The sequence below is a fragment of the Myxine glutinosa genome, chromosome 1 (assembly GCF_964187855.1).
Source record: "Myxine glutinosa chromosome 1, kmMyxGlut1.1, whole genome shotgun sequence".
NCBI lineage: Eukaryota > Metazoa > Chordata > Myxini > Myxiniformes > Myxinidae > Myxine > Myxine glutinosa.
The window spans coordinates 153,887,937-153,903,442 of NC_136261.1; the positions used below are offsets into that span (position 1 = coordinate 153,887,937).

The window sequence follows — 15,506 nt, forward strand, 5'->3', positions numbered from 1 at the left end:
TAATGGCACAAAAATAACCACCCCCCCCCAAAAAAAAAATTAATTCATGGCACCAAAATATCACCCTCAAAATTACACCCCCCCTCAAGGAATTTATATATGTATTGTGTGTACGTCTGAAAATGATAGAAAGAAGCAGCTTGGCCAATCTCCACCAAATTTTGCAAACGTGTTGGGGGTAGCCAAGGTCAGATCATGGGTCAACCCCCCTCACCCAACCCATAAAGCACTGCACGGGCGATAAAATATACGTATGGGTTCTGGCACATGTTGCACATTGTAATCTTGTAAATAATTTTGTTTCCGTGTTTTTTTTATTACTCTTTCACGACTGAAAATCACCGCCGGGAAAAGGTCACCCAGCTAGGCAGCACCGCACAACCCTCCTACCCTCCCCCCCCCCCCCCCCCCTTTCCCATGAAGCACCGGGTAGGCCTCGCTCGTGGAGAATAAAGCAGAATTACTGAGTTTGACACAAATCTAACTCATGTGATGTTTATTTCAAAATAATAGAGTGCAAAAAACATGACATTCATTAAGATGGAAATAAAACCAAGGTAAATAGCAAGGCAAAACATACCTATTGCAGCAAGTACAAAACGTCCCATGTGAGACACAATCACAATATATTACAAAGAGTAATTTCAAGAATAAAAACATAATTCCATTCATTCTGTAGTTAAAATATGCTTGATATAAAATGTGCAAAATCGAAGACAAAACAATAATAATAAAAAAAAGTAAAGATTGTCTTGGCAATATTTTTTGCAAAACAATGATGTATAAACTTTTGTACAAAAACATCAAAAATGCATGTCTAACATTAATTTGCTATGATTACTGAACCGTGATGTCATGTTGAGCAGCAATTTTTTATACAAAAACATTTTTTGAAATATGATCATGACATTTTAATGAGGGCATTGATTTTGAAGAGCATGGGTTGACTCCAGAGTAATGCTTTTTCTGTCCACAAGAGCAAGGCTCATGGAACTGACAGTGGGGAAACAATTGGCACAACCAGCAAGGGATTAAATGAACAGGAAAAGAAGAAGAATAAAACTAAAACTAGACACTTCGACGTTGCAACGTCGACCGATATGCCTCCACCCACATTAAGTATTTGCTGACTAACTTTGACTGAAAACCTCAAGACAATTTGACCTCGATATCTAATCTGTACAAACAATATTATCATGGTGCGTCTACTTAGTTTGTTCAAAGCCTATAATCAATGGTATCACATTAACATTAACAGGAGACCTCTGACCGTTTATTTTTAGTAAGAATCTATCGTGGATTGATGCACTGATGGAGATTTATACATACTTGTACCAAGTTTGATTGAAATCCCTTCAGCTGTTCTCAAGTATCACATTTTTACCTGGCATGACCTCTGACCTTTGACATCTTCATGCCGAAATCTAATCAGTGCATCGTTGCATCATAATATATACTTATTCGAAGTTTGGTCAAAATCCCATCACTGGTTCACAAGTTAGTGCGGCAACAGTATTTTTTTTTTTTTTTTTTTTACCTCATGGGACTTCTGACGTTGATCATTAACCTCTTGACCCCATAATCTAATCAATTTATCTTTATATAATTATACATACTTGCACCAAGTTTGACTTAGATCTCTTCAGCTGTTCTGAAGTTATCGCAGCATAAATAAAGGAAGAAGAATAGGAAGAAGAAGAAACACAAATCAACCAGTGAGGGTTGTGTTAAGTCAGGTGAATGGGGGTAATAATGATCATGGGTCATGCTATTCCAGGAAGCCCCCTTAGATTCAGTAATGGTCATGAAACAAGGTAAACGGTTTTGTTTCAAATAAAATAAGCATTCTGAGTATTACGCTACAATACATGTCCCCTACCAAAGTTCAAAGTGCCATAACTTTGTCAAAAATGATCGAATATGCAAATTTATGCATGGTTGACGCTGGTTTTCAAACTTGATCTGAGGTATGCTGAGACACATGTGTGTCACGCCTCGCCTCGTTGATAAGCCCGCAAGGTCACTCCGTGGAGCGGCCTGCACGTGTTGCACTGTGTGAATTATATAATTACCAACTCACGGTCTGAGGTACTAGCGATTCAAGAGATATCCATTTATTTTAATATTGTCGTTTAATTAACGATATCTGCCAAACCACGTGCCCTATCGCAAATTTCAAAAGGACATTTTAGTAGACTGACATGCTGAACAGATCTGTGAAGTTTCCCCTCGATTGGATCAAAAATGAGGGAGGGGCTCGGTTTTAAAGGTTCATGCTTAAAAACGTCATAACTCTGAAACCATGTGACGCATGACGTCATGCTCGCTGACTTTTTTGTTCGTCATGGGTATGCGATGCTGCCTGCAAAGTTTGGCCTCGATCTGTTCAGCCGTTGCAGAGAAAAAGGGGTTTTCGTGTTTTCACTAAAAACAATATGGCGGCCGAACCACGTGACCTGTGACGTCATAATTACCATTAAAATATTCTACAGACCGAGTCCCTCCTATGGTGAAAATTTGATCTCAATCGGTCCTATTATTGCAGAGGAAATGGTTTTTAAAGGAAATTAAAACTTAAAATGGCACTGAGTTGAGGATCATCAGAATTATCAGAATTCCCAAAGTTCAAAGTGCCATAACTTTGTCAAAAATGATCGAAACGTCGTGAAGTTTGAACTTGATCTGTAACTTATCATGAGGAAACCATGTGTCAAGTTTGAAATCATTAGCGTTAAGCGTTTAGAAAAAAAGTCCGGAAAACTATTCTTTGCGTGACCGACTGACGGACTGACGGACTGACAGACGGAGGGACGGTGAAGACTCGGTGAAGGCCGGTGTACACCGGTAGGGGACTAATAACCTGCTTGCAGTAGTTAATCCCCGATGCCCTTTGCACTTTCCAAGTTTCCCTGTTATATCTGCACAATAAATCCATATTTTGATTCCATAGTCATGAACAATTATTTGGGCCAAGAAAATGGATTTGCATGGACATCATTCAGTTTGAATATGACTTCCAACCAACAGAAAAAGTCATTATAACAGCTGTATGAACACCCTTGACAAATTATCATACATTTATTGAGATATTTGACCATTCTTATCATTACAAGTTGTTTGTTTTTGTTTTTTTACACACTGGTTTTTTGCACATTTTGTGTAAAAAAACCAAAAATGATATTTGGTATCTTGGAACCATATGTGCATATAAAAAACTAGAATTGATCTGAAAAGTACATGATCCTGATTGGTATTTGGAAAACACAACCCTGTGATTTTCAGTCGAATTGGGGTTAAAATCGTTTTAACTGGTCTTTATAATGACACTTTAGGAAGCAAATTAAAGAAATTGTGACAATTGAACAGGACATGTAGACAATGTTGTTGTTTTCATGTGCAGCCTGTGGCTGCCGGTTGCATCATTTCTCTGGAAGTGTGTTTGTGCCGTTGATGCAGCGCCCCAATTACCAGTGAACTGGTACTCAATTTGCCAACCTCGGAAGGATGACAGGCTGAGTCAACCCCCCTGCCGTTAATTCAACGATCCTAAGATCGAACTCAGGATCCGGAGATCCCAAGACAGCACCCTGACCGTTAAGCCAACACCAGGCTTATGTCGCCAATGCAACACACACACACACACACACACACACACACACACACACACACACACACACACACACACACACACACACACACACGGAATTGTGTCTAGTTTTCTTTTTATTCTTCTTCTTTTCCTGTTCATTTATTCCATTGCTGGTTGTGCCCAATTGTTTCCCCACTGTCAGTTCCTACAGGTCTCACACACACACACACACACACACACACACACACACACACACACACACACACACACACACACACACACACACACACATACACACACACACACACACACACCCTTCCTTCCTTCAAATGTGCAACTGCACCTGTTGTACTGAGAAGAGCAAGAGCGAGAAAATAGAAATAATGTTGGTTGCAAAACCAATCTTGAAAAAACTTGCATCCTGCTTTCCTATCATTAAACTTCAACATGAAATTGTTTATTCTGGTCAATTGCACAATAATTATGGAGCCAACTGCAGTGTTAAATATTCCAATAACCTGATAAACATCCGTCTATGGCTTGAAACCATTGTTTGTGAAAATACAGTGTTGGTTTGCGAGTTCCATTCTGGAAGTGACATCAACAGAGGTGACATATTGAAAAGACAGCAAAGCCACAACAACAGCATCATAGAATGAAGAACTAGTCCTACAGGTGAAGGCTCGTGTTGATGGACAGGTAGAACAAGGCTGTTTTACTCCGGGGAAGGGTCAATGCCAGAAACGTCAGTTTCTCACGGAGGTTCGCATAAAGTCATAAATCAATGAACGTCTATTGATTCCATCCATCAAACAGCATTATAAATTGGTTGGTGCAGGTAAACTTTAATTGATAAATATAAAACTAAGAAAAAGTAAACTTTGTTACCTGTTGCTTTATCTCAAGCATCATACGATGGTGAGGGACCTGATTTTAACACCTACTTCAGGTTCAGTTTTTACGACTCTGTAATCGTGAATCTCACTCTGCATCACCCAAAGGAGACAAGAGAGAATGGACAAGTTGGAGATGGAAGTATTGGGAATGTTGTAGATAAAGAACTCAGAAATGTTTATATTGCTCACCGTTATATTGCTCACCGAACTTTCCAGGGTGCTCTTACTCAAGTCATTTTCACCTAGAGCAGAAGCAAATAAATTGACAACAGGGTTACGAGGTCGATGGTTTAAAATGGGAATATATGGGCCCATTTAACAACTCCACAAAATGCAAGCAGGGAGAGGATGAGAGCCTTCTAGTGCGCGATCGTCTTTAAATGTGATCAGAACCAGGCTCCTGTTCCTTATTACATGTGATTCATCAGTCTTGCTTTATAAATTGTAGCTGCAATGGATAAAGAGGGAAACGTGTATCTTATGAATTACTTTCAGATGACCACGTTGGTAGGTTGGGAATGGTGAAAAACGGTCGGTTACATTTTCAAAATGCAAATGGGTGGCTCAGTAATACGAGAATAAAAGCCTTGGTGATCAGGTTCTACTAAACTAAATCATCTTCTCTTTGCAGGAAAATATCATCTTCTATGCATATTTCATCGCTTTAGTCATTCTGGATCTGATGTTGATAATTAATTTAGAGGCATGAAGCAAGGTATTGATCAGCATCTATATATATATATATATATATATATATATATATATATATATATATATATATATATATATATATATATATATATATATATATATATATATATACATATATATATATATATATATATATATATACATATATATATATATATATATATATATATATATATATATATATATATATATATATATATATATATATATATATATATATATATATATATTGTTACGGACGCGGTTAAAGATGTTATTTACCGAGCGGTGGTATTGCCGCGACCTAACAGTTTCCCCGATTCTTCCCCAACTCACCCGATTCACCCAGACGTTGGCCAAATCGCGCTATGCCAAATCAATGGTAGAAAGGACACGACGACTGGGATAGATGAAACGACGCAAGGGGTACAGTTCTCAAGACCTCCGGAGGAGGGTATAATTACAGTGGTGGAGAAAAGGGGTAGATTACAAGGCAGTGAGGTAAAGACACAGAAGAGATGGGCACTTAATTACCGTCTTATCTTATACCAGACAGACCACAGACAAACGGAACAAGGCAGACTTACACAGGGATTGATGGCAGGGAGGGACAGGTAGTTCGATGGCACAAGGTGCACCTTGGCTCGGGGACAGGATAAAGCACGGTCCAGAAGATGCGGGGAGGTCTCACAGCGCTCGGAGGGGACGTCTTTCTTGCTTCAAGCTCAGCGCGCATCTGACGTCACCTCCCCCTCACTGCGCATGCGCAGCCGGGAGTGACACGCCCTCGGCTGGTTGGTTCCGCCCCACTGGGGCCGGTCCGCCGCTTCCATTGGGTGCGGGGGTTACCGGGCTCTGCCCTTGACGAGGAGCTGACAGGGAGCCCCTATTTGGTAACCCCGTCGAGCACATGTTCGATGGCGGCTCGTTGGGAAGGCCTGGTGCCCTCCCAACACCCCCTACCAACCAAGCCGGAGTGAGGACACGCACTCCCTGCGCTCGTTGTCGTTGTTGTTGTTGTTGTTTAACTGTGAGGAAGAGCTGCGGGGAGGTATTGGGAGGTCCTAAACTTCCTAACGGTGCCATACAATCACATTCTGGTGCAACGAAGGGTCAGAATTAATGGAAACGAGTCCTTAACTGACATAGACTAAGAATAACTAGCAAGATGTCCTATAGTTGTCTTACATGAGATGCGGTGAACCTGGGCACGACATTTAATGGGGGAAATAGGGGGAGGTCGGGTCTACAGAGTGTTGTTTACAGAAAATGGGACTAGGGAATGGGGGATTGGGGATAGTTGGGAAGTATTGAGGAAATAGGGGAATATTTACAAGCGGATATGGATGGATGCAAATCCCATATCCGCAACACTGCACCCTTCTCTACCTCGGGGCGGCCCGACCCGATAAATTTTTACCTACTTTAGTGTGGCACTCAGATGTAGTTCCCTCTACTATTAACTCAACCCTGAGTGTGACAGTTTTACAGATGTTCACAAATGAGTAAATATGTCCCCCTGCGACGTTGCACCCTTCTCCTAACAGAAACACACCCACAGGATAACCGAATCGCGGAAAGCATCCTCAAACTAAACATACAGCCGGTAGGGAGCATCATTTATACAAGACTGATATTTACACTACGATCCAGGACCTGTTCTTTGAGGAACACATGCAGATGTTATGCATAGGGAGAGCACGCATGCCAGCATCGATACACCAACCCACGAGTGCCCTGTGGCCCTACGGCCTTTAATAATGTGCAGAGCACCCCGTCCAAGCATCAAAAGCACCACCCCATTACGCACAGTCAGCACCATCCGGTGCACCAATAAAGTGTTCATAGAAATGCACAATTAAGTGTCCATGGTCACCGGTGGTGTCGCAGCCGGCCGATGTTCTGCCGCTGGACTTGCCTTCATGGAGTGCACTTGGCCTTCTGGCTTCTTTAGAAATAAAGAAAGGCGCCAACCGCGTCCATTTCTGAATTGTGGCCGTCAGGGGGGCCAACTAAAAGTGGTTCACCTGTATGGCATAGGTGCCACGTTGACCCAGAGGTCCATCCACGGGTGGTGCTTGACCGCAAACTGCGGTCCATTGTGGGTGGCCACAAAAATTGCGGTCCATATGGTGTATCGATCCAGGCAGCAAGCAGCGGAAGTACAGGCCCACAACTGCGGAGCCAGCACCTCTCTCTCCTCTCTCTCTGCCCCAAAGCCAGATCCTCGGAGGTGGGAGACAAAAGAAGACAAGTGAGTAAGGTGGTAAGGGCGCAAAAGTGCACGCAATACAAGGTAATGCACACTGGGGGCACATGGGAACCAGGTGAGACAGGTACGTTCCTACCATACGCCCCCCCCCCCCCCCACCAGGTAACCTACATTGCCCCTCCCTTACCCCTTACTGTATCCACAAAACACAACACTACCCATAAACATCTACTTTACACATCAACAACGCCCCTACTGTCTTCCCCGTTCCTCCCATAAACCAAATTCGTCTTCTCTCCCTCCTAACCAATCAAATTTGCTATTTCCAACTCTCATCAAAATTTGCCATCTCCAACTCAACATCAAAATCTGCCATCACCAATTCATCATCAGTCCCTCCTAAGGAGGGAGAGATGGAATCACCCCAATGTCTCATCCACGTCGTGATGCGTCTCACAAATCCAAACAGTAATTCTCCTTTCCTGCAACACAAAACAAAGAAAACACAGGTGTGGAGTCATCAGCATCACCTCAGGTAAGTGGCTGCGTATGGTGCGACAGGTTCATCAATCCTAACTATTTCCTAAATGACTTTAACAACTTTACATTACCCGGGGTCTTTCCCTGCCAATCCATTGGCCAACTTACACTATGGGTTCTAAAAACCAATTCCCATTGACCAAACTGTGGTGCTTCTCAATTTGGGGTCTCACTCCCCTGATTCATCTCCCGGTGCCCTTGCACAATTTCTGGGCTGCGACGTGTAGCTCTCCCAGCAGGTCTACCCACCTGCACACCTCCACCACTGCAGTTGCCACCCGAGCTTACCTAGCTCCTCACCCTAACCTAACTAACTGGGGAAGGCCCCTCCTGGCTCTGTCACCCCTCGGTGCCCTCTGGCACTGGGCTACCCGGGTCCGTCCTCCGGATCCTCGGGCCCCATCCACAACTACCGGCTCCCAGAGCCCACCTGCGGCCTCACCTGGCCGACATCCTCACAGTGGTGGAGTGCCCAAACCAACTACACACACTAACAGGCTACACGCCCAGCCATTTCCACAACACTAATGCACCCATCCAATCATCATTCTTCCACCCGCACCACAGATGCCAATATCCAACCACAATTTACCTATACCCTCGACCTAACACTTACACTACCCGCCCCGGGTATCCGTGATGGGGGTCCACTCTTCCCCCATCCACACCTTCGCACCACGCACACCACTCCGTACCACTTACTCCAACTCTCTCCACACCACTCATTCTCTGCTCCATATATTCCACACACCTGTACTTGCACACCTGTGCTCTCATACTTGGTGCCGCCTGCACCCTTCTCTCCCCCAAGCGCATTCGCGCTGATCCACAACACTCACTACTCACCATGACCTCATCCGCAATGCTCTCTCATTCATCACTTGTACACTCACACACACCTCGGAGCATTGCCTCACCGATGCCTCATTTGAAGCTGCTCACCAGCACTTCCATTCACACTGCATCATCTGCTCTGTCTACTCCCTTCTAAAACTCGCGCTCCTCCGTCTTCCCTTACACTCAGCGCTCCCACGTCAATATAATCCACACTAATCTACCTGCGTCCCCCCTACAGGTATCAGTCACTAACTAAACCTTAACGTTACCTAATGTCATCTTCGCTAGATCCCTACACATGATATATCCTAACCCACCCGGGCTAGTTTTCACTGCCATAAACCCCATAAACCTAGTGCTCCTTTGCCCCCCTTTTGTGAGGGATGGTGGATTGGCCATCCCACCACATCGGGGAGGTCCCACTACGAATTTTGCTTACCAAATTTCAACAAATCAAAAATTTGCCAATCACTCTACCAATCACTGTACCATTACCAATCTTCACTCTGCCAATCCTTTGCCAATCATCAAATTTTGCCTTTTTCTAATTTTGGGTCCAAAACACGAACCTCATCACCCGTCTACTTATTAGATCCTCTCGGTGCGCCAATTCACGTCTACAGCCCGGCTTCGTACAGCCGAGCAATGAATGCGGGTTCTTTGGTACTGGCGGTTGGATGCGTCCGACATTCGGTGCAGGGAAGGAGGCTTACCCGTGCTGAGATCCCACGCACCACCTCGGCGTGGAGCCATCCAATGTCCCGATCTCGACCTGCCGGAACGTCTCAATAAAAAGTGGTCGCCATGACGACCCTTCCTGTCGGGCTGCCCGCCCCGCCTAGTGGAGCACGGACGCGGCCGTTCCAAGCGAGGCCCAGCGTGGATCGCATACGGCGGTCCTTTCGAACCCGCCGTGGCTCGGATCCCCGCTGGTTCTCGCGGCACGCAAAGCTGCCCGACGCGCACCGAGGGCCTGATTCGGCTAACTGTCGTTCTAACCGCTAACCCGGTTACCGTCGATGCCTCACCTGCATGCTTACACGCATACGCTACCCCTTTCTTGCTCATACGCTACCCCTTTCTTGCTCATACATCCAGCCGTTTCCATGCTCCTCGTCGTACCTTCTCTTACACACCTCGGTACACTCATTCCACTCACAGACTTGGTCACACACCTGACCACCGAACACCTTGGCACACATTCGTCGCTCGCACACCTCACCAACACACCTCTTCGCGCACACTCTTGCGCACACCTCGGTCCACACCTCTCCTTCGTTACGTCCTCCGTAACACTCACCACAGGCGTGCATTCTTCCTTACTTTTGACAGCGCACTCTTTCCCCATGCACCTGTCCGTTACACACCTTCTCGCGCACACTCTCCCGTTACACCCTCTGTAACACTCACCACAGGTGTGCATTCTTCCTTACTTTTGACAGCGCACTCTTTCCTCATGCACCCCAGAGTCGGACTTTCTCGCACACCTCCTTTTTCGCACACCAGACCTGTCGCACACTTCACCAACTGCCTCTCACGAACACCCGGGTCTATCTCGACCCCCAAGCTTATTAAATCACCTGGCGCATCATACGCACGACCATATTGGTCACCACTTACACCGGGTCCTCTTTCTCTTCGCTTCTCCTCCATCACCTGCGAATCCCTCATCCGGTTAATGAGCACATCATCACGATCCGAACACAGACTTTGGACCAATTCTTTTACTTCCTCTTTTATCTCTTTCTTATCCCCTCTCCGTCGCTTCTTAATTTCACTCACCCCTTCTTCCACTTCTTCTAATTTCTGCTTCACCTCCTTCATCTCCTCGTGCGCCCCCTTAAGTTCTTCTTCGAACTCCACCTTATTTTTTTCTATGTGCTCCCGCACCTCCCGCTCTTTAACCTCCATCACTTCTACCATCTTGTTCATTTTCCTCGTCAGGTCCTCATGTACCGTCTGACACTCTTTTTTAATTACCCCTACGTCCTTTTTCATCTCCTTCTGTGTCGATTTTAAACCCTCTATTACTGCTGTGTTCTTCTTTACCTGGGCCCCCAACTCCTTTTGTCCCACTGTCAGCTGTTCTACTCCCAGCGTCAACTCCTCTATACCACCTTGCAATTTTACAGTCCCCTTTCTCACCTCCTTCTCCATGCGCTCCTCACAGTGCCTCACCTCCTCGCGCACTCCTCCGACCTCCTCACTCACACCTCTTCTGATCTCCTCTCCCATCACTTGCATCTCCTGCCCAGATGCCACCCTCATCTGCTCCATTTCCTCCTTGTGAGCATCCAATTTAGTTGCTACCCCCATTCTGACCCCCTCTATCTTCTGCCCCATTTGTTTAACTTCCCTTTCCGCTTGGTCCCTCATGTCCCTCAATTTGCCTTCCATACTGTTTTCTAACCCCTCTAACCCCTTTTTCATCCCTTCCATTTGATTCTCTTGAGCGGCCATTCTGTTTTCTACCCCCGTTAACCCATGTTTCACCCCTTCTATTTGATTCTCTTGAGCGGCCATTCTGTTTTCTATCCCCGTTAACCCATGTTTCACCCCTTCTATCCCATTGTCTAACCCCTCTAATTTAGCTTCTAGCCGTTCCCCCATTTCTCCCATTTTGCCCCCCATTCTGCCCCCCAATCGCTCACTATCAGCCCTCATTTGCTCACTCTGAGCATCCATCCGGTTCCCCATTACCCCCATCATTCTGCTTTCCATTTCTTCGCTATTCTTGTCCATAAGGGCCTTCATTTGTATTAAAAAAAGGTTCAAATCCACCAGCGGCGCTGCTACGGTCGCGGGCGCGGTCGCTGTAGCCATGTGCGAGGCGCCATTTTGCACGCCCGTAACCTCGTGCGCGAGGACGCCATTTTGCGAACCTGCCGCCCTCACTGCTTCGCTCTCCTCATGTCCCTCAATTTGGTCCTGGATCGACCCTGCCTCACTCTCCTCTACCGGAACCCAGCCGTCTTGATCTCCCATAGCGCGACTTTCAAAATTCGGGTTTTTGTAAAACAAAATCAAATTTCGGTGACTTGTAATTTTGAGCGCGTTAAGCGCGCTTCGGGTCCGTATCTCACGCCCAGACACCAATTGTTACGGTAATAACACAATTGGTGTCCAAAATTTGGGCTAAATAAATTTAGTCCCGGGTTCGAATCCCAACTCCTGACAACCAATTGTTACGGACGCGGTTAAAGATGTTATTTACCGAGCGGTGGTATTGCCGCGACCTAACAGTTTCCCCGATTCTTCCCCAACTCACCCGATTCACCCAGACGTTGGCCAAATCGCGCTATGCCAAATCAATGGTAGAAAGGACACGACGACTGGGATAGATGAAACGACGCAAGGGGTACAGTTCTCAAGACCTCCGGAGGAGGGTATAATTACAGTGGTGGAGAAAAGGGGTAGATTACAAGGCAGTGAGGTAAAGACACAGAAGAGATGGGCACTTAATTACCGTCTTATCTTATACCAGACAGACCACAGACAAACGGAACAAGGCAGACTTACACAGGGATTGATGGCAGGGAGGGACAGGTAGTTCGATGGCACAAGGTGCACCTTGGCTCGGGGACAGGATAAAGCACGGTCCAGAAGATGCGGGGAGGTATCACAGCGCTCAGAGGGGACGCCTTTCTTGCTTCAAGCTCAGCGCGCATCTGACGTCACCTCCCCTTCACTGCGCATGCTCAGCCGGGAGTGACACGCCCTCGGCTGGTTGGTTCCGCCCCACTGGGGCCGGTCCGCCGCTTCCATTGGGTGCGGGGGTTACCGGGCTCCGCCCTTGACGAGGAGCTGACAGGGAGCCCCTATTTGGTAACCCCGTCGAGCACATGTTCGATGGCGGCTCGTTGGGAAGGCCTGGTGCCCTCCCAACACCCCCTACCAACCAAGCCGGAGTGAGGACGCGCACTCCCTGCGCTCGTTGTCGTTGTTGTTGTTGTTGAACTGTGAGGAAGAGCTGCGGGGAGGTATTGGGAGGTCCTAAACTTCCTAACGGTGCCATACAATCACATTCTGGTGCAACGAAGGGTCAGAATTAATGGAAACGAGTCCTTAACTGACATAGACTAAGAATAACTAGCAAGATGTCCTATAGTTGTCTTACATGAGATGCGGTGAACCTGGGCACGACATTTAATGGGGGAAATAGGGGGAGGTCGGGTCTACAGAGTGTTGTTTACAGACAATGGGACTAGGGAATGGGGGATTGGGGATAGTTGGGAAGTATTGAGGAAATAGGGGAATATTTACAAGCGGATATGGATGGATGCAAATCCCATATCCGCAACAATATATATATATATATATATATATATATATATATATTGTTACTGACGTGGTGGTGGATGTTATTTACCGAGCGGTTTGGTATGACCACGTCTGCACAAGTTACCCGATTATACCCGAACGTTGACTAATCGCGCTACGCTAGGTCAATGAAGGAAAAGACACACGGCTGGGATTAAAATGACACGACACCAGGGATACGGTTCTCAAGACCTCCGGAGGAGGTTATATTCGTTCGGAAGGTTAGATTACAACTACAAGAGGGACAGCAAAGGAAGATAGGCACTTAGACACAATCTTATATTATTCCCGACAGACCACAGAGAAACAGGACAAAAACTGACTCACACGGGGATTGATGGCAAGGAAAGCGGGTATTCGATGGCCAGCACAAGGTGCACCTTGTGCTCAGGGACAGGATAGCGCGGCCCAAAAGATGCAGGAGGTCTCTCAGCGCTCGGAGGTGGCTCTCTTGTCTTCTCAAGCTCGGGGCGCATCTCACCTCACATCCGGTAAGTCGCTGCGTATATCCGGCGGGGAGTGACACGCCCTCGGCTCGTTAGCTCCGCCCCAGATGGAATCGGCTCGTTGCTTCTCATTGGGTGCATGCGGGGGGGTTACCGGCTCCGCCCTTGACGAGGGGCTGACAGGGAGCCCCTTCGTGGTAACCCCGTGGAGCGCATGGTCATGGCGGCTAACCGAGCTGGTGGGAGGACGCACACTCCCCCCGCGCGCCGTGGTTGTAGTTGTTGTTGTAGCTGTAGTTGTTGTTGTTGTTGTAGCTGTAGTTGTTGTTGTTGTTGTAGCTGTAGTTGTTGTTGTTGTTGTTGTTTGGGGAAGAAGATGGAAGGAGGTATGGGAAGGTCCTAAACTCACTACTGGTGCCATATAATCACATTCTGGTGCAACGAAGAGTCAGAATTAATGGAAAGGAGTCCTTAACTGACATAGACTAAGAATCACTAGCAAGATGTCCGAAAGTTGTCTACGTGAGATGCGGTGGACCTGGGCACGACATTTAATGGGGGATAAAGGGGAAGGTCGGTTCTACTGAGTGTTGTTTACAGACAATGGGACTAGGGAATGGGGGATTGGGGATAGTTGGGGAGTATTGGGGAAATAGGGGAATATTTACAAGCGGATATGGAGGCCAAATTCCATATTCGCAACACTGCACCCTTCTCTACCCTCGGGGCGTCCCGACCCGATAAATTTTTACCTACTTTAGTGTGGCACGCAATGTAGTTCCCTCTACTATTAACTCTACCCTGAGTGCGACAGTTTTACAGATATTCACAAATGAGTAAATATGTCCCCCTGCGACATTGCACCCTTCTCCTCACAGAAACACACCCACAGGATAACCGAATCCGGAAAGAATCCTCAAACTAAACATACAGCCGGTAGGGAGCATTATTTACACAAGACTACGCTGATATTTACACTACGATCCAGGACCTGTTTTTGGAGGAACACATGCAGATGTTATGCATAGAGAGAGCACGCATGCCAGCATCGATACACCAACCCACGAGTGCTCTGTGGCCTACGGCCTTTAATAATGTGCAGAGCACCCCTTCCAAGCATCAAGCACCACCCCATCACACAGTGAGCACCATCCGGTGCACCAATAAAGTGTTTATGAATCACCGGTGGTGTCACAGCCGGCCGATGTTCTGCCGCTGGTCTTGCCTTCGTGTGGTGCACTTGGCCTTCTTACTTCTTTCAAAAATAAAGAAAGGCGCCAACCGCGTCCATTTCTCTATTGTGGCCGTCAGGGGGCCAACTGTTAGTGGTTCACCTTGTATGGCATAGGTGCCACGTTGACCCATAGGTCCATCCACGGGTGGTGCTTGGCCGCATAAGACTGCGGTCCATGGTGGGTGGCCACAAACATTGCGGTCCATATGGTGTATCGATCCAGGCAGCAAGCAGCGAAAGTGCAGGCCCACAACTGCGAAGCCAGCACCTCTCTCTCCTCTCTCTCTGCCCCAAAGCCAGATCCTCGGAGGTGGGAGACAAAAGAAGCAGACAAGTGAGTAAGGCGGTAAGGGCGCAAAAGTGCACGCAATGTAAGGTAATGCACACTGGGGGCACATGGGAACCAGGTGAGACAGGTACGTTCCTACCGTACGCCCCCCCCCCCCCACCAGGTAACCTACATGGCCCCTCCCTTACCCCTTACTGTATCCACAAAACACAACACTACCCATAAACATCTACTTTACAAATCAACAAACATCCCTACTGTCTTCCCCGTTCCTCCCATTAACCAAATTCGTCTTCTCTCCCTCCTAACCAATCAAATTTGCCATTTTCAACTCTCATCAAAATTTGCCATCTCCAACTGAACATCAAAATTTGCCATTACCAATTCATCATCAGTCCCTCCTAGGGAGGGAGAGATGGAATCACCCCAATGTCTCATCCACGTCGTGATGCG

The 15,506-nt window shown here is 46.8% G+C and overlaps 1 protein-coding gene across 3 annotated transcripts in view; it reads right to left on the reverse strand.

Moving 5' to 3' along the window:
- Positions 1–481: 481 nt before the first annotated feature.
- LOC137429973 (cell adhesion molecule CEACAM3-like) overlaps positions 482–15,506 on the reverse strand; it is a 55,417-nt gene continuing 40,392 nt past the window's right edge. For 2 of the 3 annotated variants that reach the window (XR_013623573.1, XM_068120406.2), the window contains 3 exons: positions 4,675–4,727; positions 4,478–4,575; positions 482–993 (listed from right to left, as the gene is read on the reverse strand). Coding sequence is in view for 2 of the 3 variants with exons in the window: in XM_068120406.2 (XP_067976507.1) it covers positions 4,498–4,575; positions 4,675–4,727 (131 nt within the window). In the remaining variant the exon portion in view is untranslated. Of the gene's footprint in view, positions 994–4,024; positions 4,576–4,674; positions 4,728–15,506 lie in introns of those variants that run through there. The other variant, XM_068120397.2, reaches the window with a different exon arrangement.